The sequence below is a fragment of the Abrus precatorius genome, unplaced genomic scaffold (assembly GCF_003935025.1).
Source record: "Abrus precatorius isolate BTA unplaced genomic scaffold, Abrus_2018 Scaffold2, whole genome shotgun sequence".
Lineage (NCBI taxonomy): Eukaryota > Viridiplantae > Streptophyta > Magnoliopsida > Fabales > Fabaceae > Abrus > Abrus precatorius.
Window position 1 is genome coordinate 10392850 of NW_020874362.1, and position 12122 is coordinate 10404971.

The 12122-nt window shown below is 34.4% G+C and overlaps 1 protein-coding gene and 1 non-coding gene across 2 annotated transcripts; one reads left to right on the top strand and one right to left on the bottom strand.

The window, feature by feature from the left end:
- Positions 1-4435: 4435 nt before the first annotated feature.
- Positions 4436-7582, bottom strand: LOC113859434. The gene is made up of 6 exons (XM_027492210.1): positions 7468-7582; positions 6913-7095; positions 6587-6717; positions 6180-6388; positions 4946-4959; positions 4436-4836 (listed from the first exon to the last, which is right to left on the bottom strand). The coding sequence occupies exons 1-6, from the start codon at positions 7580-7582 to the stop codon at positions 4436-4438; spliced, it is 1053 nt and encodes a 350-aa protein (XP_027348011.1).
- Positions 7583-8261: 679 nt separating this feature from the next.
- Positions 8262-8368, top strand: LOC113860424. Its single transcript, XR_003503877.1, has one exon. It is a non-coding gene; the product is annotated as a small nucleolar RNA R71 (small nucleolar RNA).
- The last annotated feature ends 3754 nt before the right edge of the window (positions 8369-12122 follow it).

Genomic DNA, 12122 nt, shown 5'->3' on the forward strand with positions numbered 1-12122 from the left:
ATTTTCTTGTAATCTCTAGTGAGTTCATATGAATTCTTGAATTCCTAGATTTTGAATGTTAATGTAATTCCTTTTCTTTCATGATTTTCTTCTTCCTAATCTCTTGAATTGAATTAATGGTTGAATGAGGGAGACATTGCTTAATTAACCCTAATTCATTTTAATGAGATTCTAAACTTGAATTGCTTAATGCTGAGTTTATTTCTAAGGTCGCGTAATCTTGGGATGAGAGATTAGAGTCCATTGAATTACTTAATTCACATGGAAACATATGATTGATTTTTGCTTGTTAAATTAACCTATTTCTGAGAGGAGATGAAGAGTATTAAATCTTGAGAGAAATAGGGATAGAGTCTACATGAAAGAACTAGGGGTTACCACTTTCTATTGATTAAACTTTATAATTTTGTTTCTTGCTTTTTACATTGATCTTGAAATCACCAAACCCCTCCCCTTTGTTTACTTGCTTTCTGAATACACTGCACACCATAAGTTTGATATTTGATTACTTGTCCAATGATTCATGGGAGACGATCTAGGTTAGCACCCTAGTATTACATTAATTTCTATTTATATTTTGATGAGGATTCACGACAAATCTTTCATTCATCAAGAATTCAACCCCCCATTTCATGGTAGCTTTCCATATTTCAGAATTCCATGCACTCTTTGTTTAGGATTTTTAAGAGCATGGTCTGCACAAAACATCACAATTATTCATCAATTAACAAGCAAAAGTCAATTAAACTTAAAACTAGTAAATATTTAAAGCATAATTGTTTATAACCAAAGTTAATCCAAAATGTAATTACAACTGCAAAAGTCTAAAAACTAATTACAAACTGTCTACACAAATCAACTACATGACAAAAATTAAAATGCCTAAATTATTCTTCTGCATCCTCCTCATTGAGGTATCTTGCTCCAAATCATCTTCTTCTTCATCCTCTTCTTTTTCTGCTACTGTTGCTGTTGGTTATGGGAAGTAAGTCCTATAGATAGGAAGATCTTTGAAAATTGTGGACCTAAGGCACTGAGCATTTTCTGTCACTTTTGGTGTGTGGTACAATTCATCTTTAGTCATTCCCATCTTTTGACCAATGTTCATTAAGACACATTCCAGCAACATTATTTCAGACTTCACACTGCTATACAACTCATTTTGCCTTTCAGCCAATGAATTCTGTCTTTCAGCTAAGAATGTTATTTTGTCCTTCATCTTCATTGAATTTTCTCTCTTGAACTGTGATGGTAAAGGAGCTGCTACTGTTCAGGAGGTAGTAGCATAGATTTCCTTCACCATTGCTACGATTGCTACTTTGATTCTTTCCTAGTAGTCACCAAATTCTATCCCTGCATCCTCACACAACACAGTTATTAATGAAGGAAAAGCTAAAGAATCTCTTTTTCTTTTCAGGATGCCTAAGATACATCCACTAATTACTTCCCTTACATTAATATACATATCATTCACTATAGCAAATAAAAGTTCATCCCTTTTTACTACTAAAGTGGAACTATGCTTCACTGGCATGAATGAGCTGAGAATGAAGGCACTCCACACTTTGGCAAATGGTAGGAGGTTCTTGGTAGTAATGCACTTGGGTTTCTCTGTTGTGTTCAGCTTCCATGTGGTCCTTGGTCTTCCAATCCTCTGCATGATTTCAACATAGTCCTTGTTTTGAAGGTCCTTGAAAGCACTGAACTCTTGCTGTCCAGGTTGTTTTTGAGTGTTGATGTTGAGGACTTTGTTGATGTTGGCTGCAGAAAAATCAACCCTTATTCCCTTGACCATTGTATGGTATTTTGGTATCTGATCTCCCTCCAGCCTATGCCAGCCATTGAACAGAAGGATTCCCACTCTCTTTTTTGAATCTTTTCTTTGTATTCAGGGTAATTATCTGCAGTAATGTCAAAAGCTTTGTCTTGGACTATTTTCCTCCTTAGAATATTAGCTCTGAAGTAGTTTTCATGAGCTATGCTTCATAATGTTGGATCATGTGGAGGAATTGGTCTTGAGGAAGCAACTCCTACTAGTCTACCCCTCTTTGTTCTTAGGGTTCCACTTGAAGATCCAACTGGAGTATTTTCAGATGTTCTGGCCATTTCTCAGATACCTGCTACAAAATTCATTTGAAAATGCTAAGATGTACTCTGCTGCATCATAAAAAAAAATGCAGATGCACATACCCATAATGAAATGCAAAATGCAGATATCAACATTATTAATCAAAATCATAGAAATTACAACTTACAGTTCCAATGTACAACAAGACCAAACTGGATATTAACTATTTCCCTAGCCTTTAGTTCTAACACAGAACATCAGTTTAATGCAAACGAACATATTCAGAAATTGAAAAAAAAAATTCAATAAGATCCCTTAGGTCAACTTACTAAAATATCACAATGTAGGTACAATTCTGCTAATGAATTTGTCAAATGATGTGAGAATTGAGCTACATTATCCTTTAATTTCAGGTTCAGAACAATTAATGTCAGAAAAAATCTCTCAGTTTTCGTATTCAAAATTTTCCAAAATTTTTAACAATGACAAACCCTAATATCTGTTATAGAAACGAAGAAGAGCTTACGTGGAATAGAGTTGCTGCAATGTAGACTCAAATGTGCTAGAAAGGACAGATTGCTAGAGCAAACAACTCACAGAAGATGAAAATTTTAGAGCAATTATGAGAGAAATGTGATCTTAGGTTTTTGGATTGTTTCTGCGTGTTCACTCTTTTCTGGATATATAGTCACGCAGATGCACGTGACCCCATTTAAAAGGAAAAGTGAACGTTTTAAGAGTTGATGTTATGAGCGTGTTCACTATTGTTGGTGAAAGTGAATGTTCTAGAGACTTTAATTTTTGAATGAGAAAAAGTGATAATGCGCAAGCTTACTCTTTGAGTGTGGTTACTATTTTCAATTAAGGGAGTAACGCGCAAACTGATACCTCATGCTTACCTGCGCGTGGCCATTTTACTCAAGAAAAGTGGTTGTTTCAAAGAGGTGTGTTATCCTTGTATACTCTGCGTGATCACTTTCACAAGGGAAAGCGATCGTTCCAGAGAAGAGCTTTCTTCGTAAACCTCTACATGATCACTTTTGCAAGGAAAAGTGATTGTTCTAGAGAGGAACATCAGACTTCAACCTCTGCGTGGCTCCTTTCCTGAAAAATAGTAATCTCTTTCATTAATCAAAGCTCTTTAAAAGCTCAAATAGCTCACTTATTCAATCCTAATCCCTTCACTACACACTTACAACATAAAACCTCAATCCATTCAACAGATTAACTCCAAAATGCAGAATCACAACAATTAGAATTGTAAAAATTGAAATGAAATGAATATCAAAATTCAAGTACAACTATAAATAAGGTAAATTAGTTCAGAAATGTCAGTTGCCTCTCACAAAGCGCTCTTTTAACGTCACTAGCTTGACGTTAAATGTTCCTCACTACTGAGGAACCAAGTTAATGTAGAAGTTATTCTGATGACTTCTACTCCATGGTAGATCTTTAACCTTTGGTCATTTACTTTAAATTGTCTCCTTTCTTTCTGATCTTCAAGTAGCACAGCACCAAAGGGATAAACTTCTTTCACCATAAAAGGTCCTGACCATCTTGACTTGAGGTTTCCAGGAAATAACTTCAATCTAGAATTGAATAGCAGAATTAGTTGCCCTGGTCTGAATTCTCTCTGTAAGATGAATTTATCATTTCATATGCAAATTGTCTGAATTCTTGAAGCTCATGTAACTGCAGCATTCTCTCTTCTTCAGCATTGGTTAAATCAAAATTTAACCATTTAGTGGCCTAGTATGCTTTATGTTCAAGTTCAACAGGAAGATGACATGCCTTTCCAAACACTAATTGATATGGTGACATACCAAATGCTGTTTTGAATGCAGTTCTATATGCCCATAATGTGTCATCCAATTTCTTTGACCAATCCTTCCTTGAACTATTAACTACTTTCTCCAAAATTTTCTTGATTTCTCTGTTAGAAATTTCAACTTGTCCACTGGTTTGAGGATGGTAAGGTGTGACTATTCTGTGTTTTACTCTATACTTTTCCAGAACAGATTGAAGGTATTTGTTGCAAAAGTGGGACCCTCTATCACTTATCAGAATTCTTGGCACTCAAAATCTTGCAAATATGTTCTTCTTTATAAATTAAATCACCATGTTAGCTTCATTTGTTCTGGTTGGTATAGCTTCAACTCACTTAGACACATAATCCACTACCACAAGAATATATTCATGAGAAAAAGAGGTTTGAAAAGGTCCCATAAAGTTTATTCCTGTCACATCAAACAGTTCCACCTCCAAAATGTTGTTCAAAGGCATTTCATGTCTTCTAGAAATGTTGCCTACTCTTTGGCATTTGTCACAGCTCTCTACATAGACTTTTGCATCTTTGAACAATGTAGGCTAAAAGAAGCCTGCTTGTAAGACTTTAGCATCTGTCCTAGAACCTCCATGATGGCCTCCATAATCTGAATTGTGGCAGTGCCATAAGATATCAGCTTGCTCTTTCTGTGGAATGCATCTTCTCAATATACCATCCACTCTAATTTTGAGTAGATGACGATCCTCCCAAATGTAGAACTTGCTGTCATGAAAAAAATTCTTTCTCTGCTGCCAACTCATTCTCTTTGGAATATGCTGAGTAGCCTTAAAGTTTGCTATATCAGCAAACCAAGGCAATTCTTCCATAGCTAGCAGCTTTTCATCAGGGAACTCCTCATTAATGTCACAGCAATTTGATTGCAGTGCTTTCAAAGGTATTATGGACAGATGATTTGCAACACCATTGTCCTTTCCCTTCTTGTCTTTAATTTCCAAGTCAAATTCTTAGAGTAGCAGGATCCATCTCAACAGTCTTAGTTTAACATCCTGTTTAAAAAGCAAGTATTTCAAGGTAGCATGGTCAGTATATACCACAACCTTTGATCCTACCAAACAAGATCTGAATTTATCAAAAGCAAAGATTATAGGAAGCAACTCTTTTTTAGTAATTGTGTAATTAATCTGTGTAGATTTAGGACTCTACTAGCATAGTAAATCACATGCAGTCTTTTATCTTTTTTTGTCCTAACACAGCACCTATTGCATTGTCACTTGTATTACACATAAGTTCAAATGGTAAAGTCCAGTCAGCTTTAACAAGTATTGGAGCAAAAATTAATTCTCTTTTAAAATGAAAAAAGCATTCAAACATGATTCATCAAATACGAATTCTGCATATTTCACAAGCAAGTCACTAAAAGGTTTGGCAATTTTAAAAAAAATCCTTAATGAACCTCCTATAGAACCATGCATGGCCTAAAAAGCTTCTAATTCCTTTTACATTCATAAGTGGAGGTAATTTACTAATCACTTCTATTTTATCTTGATCAACCTCCATCTTTCTCATAGAAATCTTATGGCCAAGCACTATTCCTTCTTGAACCATAAAGTGGCATTTTTCTCAATTCAACACCAAATTAGTGTCTTGGCATCTCTGCAAAACAATGGACAAGTTAGATAAGCAGTCATCAAATGAATCTCCAAACACAGAAAAATCATCCATGAATACTTCAATTATTTTCTCAACTAAGTTCGAAAAATAGCAAGCCTACACCTTTGAAATGTGGCTGGAGCATTACAAAGCCCAAAAGGCATCCTTCTTTATGCAAATATTTCAAATGGACAAGTAAATGCAGTTTTTTCTTGGTTAATTAGATCCACAGCAATCTGGTTATAGCCAAAATATTCATCTAAAAAGCAATAAAATGCATGACCAACTAACCTTTCTAACATTTGGTCTGCAAAAGACAGAGAAAAATGGTCTTTCCTGGTCACATCATTCAGTTTTTTATAATCTATGCACATCCTCCAGCCTGTAACTGTCCTTGTAGGTATCAATTCATTTTTTTCATTTGGTATCACAGTCATTCATCCCTTTTTAGGTACCACTTGTACAAGACTTACCTAACTGTTGTCTGAAATTGGATATATAATTCCAGCATCCAAGAGTTTCATGACCTCCTTTCTTATCACTTCCTCCATAGAAGGGTTCAGTCTTCTTTGAGGTTGCACAATTGGTTTAAATTTCTCTTCAAATAAAATTCTATGTTTACAAAAAGCTGGATTAATACCTTTCAAAATTGTTATGCTTCATCCTATTGCTGACTTGTGTGCTTTCAAGATTCTCAACAACTTTTCTTCTTCTTCTTCCTTGAGTTGATTGCTGATTATGACTAGATTTTCGTAATTTTGATCCAAAAATGCATATCTCAAGTGAGAAGTCAGCTGCTTGATTTCTAACTTCTGAGTTTGTTCTTCTTCTACTTCCTTGATTGATTTCTCTACAGGGGTCAGAACTGGTAAGGTTTCCAATTGCTGTACAATTTCCATAAGGTGTTCTTCCTTATGCATCACATATTTAGTATTTCCTGTAGCTATGGTTTCTCTCAACACAGAAATTTTATCAAATTCATAAAAATGATAAGGATTAATAAGAGAATCCAATATATCCACTCTCATACATGAGTTATCATCAATTGGATATTTGAGTGCTTCAAAAACATTAAATATTACATTTTCATCTTGCACTCTAAGCATGAGCTCTCCCTTTTGAATATTAATAAGAGCTTTTCCAGTTGCAAGGAATGTTCTTCCCAAAATCAAAAGTATATTTGCATCTACTTCCATGTCTAGAATGACAAAATCTGTAGGAAAAATAAATTTGTTAACCTTAACCAACAAATCTTCTACAACTCCATATGGATTAGTGAAAGATCTATCAGCTAATTGTAGTGTAATGTCAGTTGGTTTCACTTCTTCTATTCCCAACTTCTTCATAATAGCTAGAGGCATGAGATTGTTGCTTGCTCCTAGATCACATAAAGCTCTTCCCACAGTACATTTTTCAATTTCACAAGGGATGCTAAAGGATCCTAGATCCTTGAGTTTTTGAGGAAGTTTTCTTTTAAGAATAGCACTACATTCTTCTGTTAATGGTACTGTCTTGTCATGTTCCAACTTCCTTTTCTTGGAAAACAATTCTTTCATGAACTTAGCATAAGATGGCATCTGCTCCAATGCTTCTGCAAAAGGAATGTTGATTTGTAGTTTCTTCAACATATTCAGAAATCTTTCAAATTGCTCCTCTTGCTTAGGATTCTGCACTCTTTGAGGATAAGGTAACCTTTTATATTTTTCTGGATCAATTGGTCTGCAAGCATCTTCAAAGAGCTGCTTCTTTGTCTTTCTCTCAGAACTTGTAGAAGCTTCTACCTTATTTTTTGAATGTTCTCTCTTTAGTAGCTTGAAATTTTCTTGTTGCAGATCTTTTTCTATTCTTCCCTCTTTTGCTGCATCACTCACTTTCTTTTCTGCAAGTTTTGGACTGGCTACCACAACTCCACTCCTTGTTGTTATAGCTTAACACTGCTTTTTTGGATTTATCACTGTGTTACTTGGAAATCTTTCCTCATCTCTATTCGCTAGTTGTTCAGCCAACTGTCCAATCTCAGTTTCTAACTTCTTCATGGAAGCTTCTTGATTTTTAATGCTGGTTTGAGTGACCTTCATGAACTACAACATTGTCTCTTCAATCTCATTCATTCTTTCATTCATAGGTCTAGATGAATTTTGACTTCTTTGAGGTTGAGTAGAGGAATTTCCTTGAAAATACTGTTGCTGTTGTGAATTTCTTGCATTCAAAAATGGAAGAGAGAGATTAATGTTTTCCACAGCAGAATTTTGAGGATCCCATTTGTAAAATTGTTGATTCTTGTTATTTGGATATTGGAACCCAGGAGGAAATGATTGCTGAGGGAAACATTGCTGCTGTCTTTGATAATTCCCCATATAATTGACTTGCTCTTGTGGATCTGGTGTAGGTACATCACATGCACCATTAACATGATTCCCTCCACAAAAATTACAACTCAATTGATTAGTTACAACATTTCCAGCTTGTAGATTGTTGATCTGCTGAGTCAAAGCTGCTATTTGCTCAGATAATAATTGATTCTGCATCTAATTCTATGTAAGATAAGTTTTTATAGCTTTAGCTTCATATCCATTACTTCTCCTTGCATGTCTTGAGTTGGAATTCTGGTACATAGATAAAGTCATCATCTCAATAATTCTTTGAGCTTCTTCTAAGGATTTCATGCTTAAAGAGCCTCCTGCAGCTGCATCCACCATGGTTCTAGTCACTACATTCATTCCATTATAAAAAGTTTCCAATTGCATCCACTCTGGAATACAATGATGTCGACATCTTTTCATCAACTCTTTATATCTTTCTCAAGTTTCATATAGTTATTCTCCTTCCTGCTGCACAAAGGATGTAATTTTCCCTCGCAGTTTGGTAGCTTTTGATGGAGGAAAATACTTGGTTAAAAATTTGTTTACAAGTTCTATCCATGTGGTGATGCTCCCTTGAGGTTGTGCTTGTAACCAACACTTGGCCTTGTCTCTCAAAGAAAATGGATATAGCCTCAATCTTATAGCATCTTCACTCACTCCATTCATCCTTATAGTATCACATAACTGCAAAAAAATAGAAATATGCAAGTTAGAATCATCATAAATTCTACCAGAAAATTGATCCTGTTGTACCAAATGAAGTAAGGCTGGTTTGATTTTAAAATGATTAGCTTGAATGGTTGGTCTAACTATTGAAGAATTATAGCCCTGCATATTTGGAATTGCGTAATTTTCTAGTGTCCTCATTCTATGTTGTTCTACCATTTCAATTTCTGGAGTTATCTGTCCTAAAGGTGAATGTGTTTTATGCAGAAGAGGAGTAATTTGAACTTTTGGAGAATGTATAGTTTCTAAATCACTATCACCTTCTACAGAACTTTCTGCTATAGCCTCTTTTCTTAATCTTCTTAAAGTTTTATCTATGTCAGGATCAAAGACAAGAGTAGACTTATTTTTGTTTTTACCACGCATATACAGTTAAAGTGAAGTGAAAATGTGAAAAATTAGAAAACTGCAGAATTTGTACACAATTTTAGAAACAAACACAGATATAGAACTGCACTGTTTCAATATACAACTAATGAAACTACTTATAAAAATACAGAAATCTATCAGAAATAAAATTATGAAGGTAAAGAGTTAACTACTAAATTGATTTTAGAACAAAAAAAATTCTAAATGTAATTCTGATATTGTAGAAGATTAAAGAAAACAAATGCTCAATCTAGTTATTTTCCTATTACTAATGATATTGAAAACAACTATTCCCCGGCAACGACGCCAAAAACTTGTCACCTTCTCAACAAAAGTAATTTTGACTAGCAAGTGTACTAGTGTTATTGTAGCAAGTTATAAAATTTTTAGGACTATGTTTGAGTCCAAAATATCATTCTCAAGGAATAGAATTCTCAAATATCACTTCACAAGTCCATAATTAGTTGAGCCTAAAGCAATTCATTTGAAATTTGTAATGTTTGAAAGCAATTGATGAAAAGAAATTTGTCGCGACTCCTCATCAAAATATAAACAGAAATTAATGTAATACTAGGATGCTAACCTAGGTTGACTCCAACGATAATGGTTGAGAATATGCATCAAACATGTTAAAATTATTAATTACAAAAGCAATTGATTAAAGGGGGTTTGTGTAGTTCCAAGGTTGAAATTAAGAACAAGAAGTGAAATTATATAGTTCAATCAATAAAAAGTAGTAATCCCTAGTTCATTTACATGGACTATATCCTCATTCCTCTCAAGATTTTAATACTCTTCCTCTCCTTCCAGAATTAGGTTAATTTAGCAAGCAAAAATCAACCTTATGTTTTCATATGAATTAAACAATCCAATAAACTCCAATCTCTCATTCCTTGATTACACAATCTTAGAATTAAACAAGAATTAAGCAATTCAAATTTAGAATTTCATTAAAACAAATTAGGATTCATTACGCAATGCTCCCCTCATTCACCCATTAATTCAATTCAAGAGATTAAGAAGAAAAAATTCATGAAAGAAAAGAAATTATATTAACATTCAAAACCCAAGAATTCAAGAGTCTAAATGAACTCTCTAAGGATTACAAAAGAGTTTAGCCCTCCATGAGGATGAGTCTTACAATTATCATGAAAATAAAAGGAAAAAACCAACATTAATACAAGAATTAAAGAAAGCTAGGAAGAAAATGGAAATCAAACCTTAGATTTGGTCCTTGGCTGTCACCCAAGGATGACCTAAGCTCTGCAAGCGTTCCTAAATTGGTAAGAAATCTTAAGGTATCAAAAAGCTGTTGACCTAATTTCTAAAATTCTATTTATAGTGCAGAAGTCGTCACTCATAGTAGCTACTATGGTTTCATAGTGGCTACGCGCAGGTGTCCCTTGCTATTGACTCTCTCTAGAGTGTTCACCTTGAACTCACAGTGGTTACGCGCAAGACTGGGTGAAATTGGCTTTCTCTGGAATGTCCACTTTGGGTTCATAGTAACTACGTGCAAGTCTGGGAGATTTTTGGCTTTTTCTGTAGTGAATGATTGCTTGTGATTATACTTGTGTAAAAATGTATTAGAAATGATGTGAAGTATGTGCAAGGTGGGACTCTATGTTTGATTGTGTGTTGGGTAGTGTAGAGTACTCACTCACTCTTACATTCATTTTTCAGGTAACCAATATGATTAAGACCGGACTCAGTGAAAGGGGTGGATGGAACTGCTATAGGACTTAGGATATTATTTTGAAACTTGATGATGTATTTGAACTGGTCCTGTACCAGTCATTTGATATAAACTTGTAACTCTTACCTCCATTTCAAAATATTTGATGAAATTATGTGTTAAAAACTTTATTTGAATGGAAATTTTATTATTCTGAATTTATGAAATTTATTATTTATTTGAAATTAAATTTAAGGTGTTACAGAGAGCATTTTGAGAAGGGAGAAACACGGAAAACAAACAAAATAAGAGAGCTAAGCTCCAAGAACTTACTTGGAGTTGATTATATTAACTTCCAAGCTTAGATTCGGAGGAAGGTCAAAGTTTAGGGGAGATTTCTGAGAAGGGAGGGTTAGAGGTCAGAGAGAACATGGAAGAGCTCTACACTTAGATTATAATCCAAGTTTTCTAAGTTGAAAACCCTTAAATACCCTCCAGCTCGCGATATTCTCGCTATAGCTATAGATTCATTTTGCTGTAATAAGCAAAAAAAAATCAGACAAAATTTTATTTGTTGTCTATCGTTCTAGCTATAGCGAGAGCTCCTCGCTACAGTGAGAGAATCTTCGCTATAGCGAGAGAGCGTTAGCAAGCCTAATTCTGGACGCCCTTGTCTCACTACAGTGAGAGATATCTCACTACAACAAGATAATTTGTAGCTTACACCATTTAAACTCTCCAAAAAGTAAATAACTTCATAAATACAACCAACATTCAGTGCTATAATAATAAATATAAAAACAAGGATGTTATAAATGTAGCTTCGTCCCCATGCTTATCCTTTGCTCTGCACTCCCTTGAAGAATGTCAAGTCTCTATTGTACCTCCACTTTGTTTTTGGGATCTTCTTAATTTAGGACAATTAATGAATTCTCGCTTGAGCAAACCACAACTCGCTCAAGCGAAATCCACACAAAAGTGCCTGACAACTCTAGACAATCTTGCTCAGGCAAGCTCTCTTCTTGCTCAAGCAAGATTGAGGCAGAATGCAATATTGATCAGCTTGAGGTTCTCGCTCAGGTGAGTTGTGCACTTTGCTTCTTTCTCTTCACTCTTTTTTCATCAAGCCTTCCTTTTAATATCTAGCACAAGAAAAAAAGGATCAAATGCCTTCATATAATTAATAGACTTAAGACTATAACTGCTAAATATAAATGGCTAAACTTTAAATGACATGAAATGTAAATTGAATGGATTAAAAGGAAATTTAATTACAAACTAATTAAAAAGGAATCAAATAGGTGCCAAAATATAAGTGAAGACTACTAAAATATGACACTTATCAATACCCCACACTTTCTAAGGCAACTACATAATTTACATCTCACAACACTCTAAAAAGAGAGTATAAATGAAAGTTACATATAGTTTGAAGGGTTTTTGACCGCGGTAACTTGTTACAAACAATTTGAGGTCAATATATAA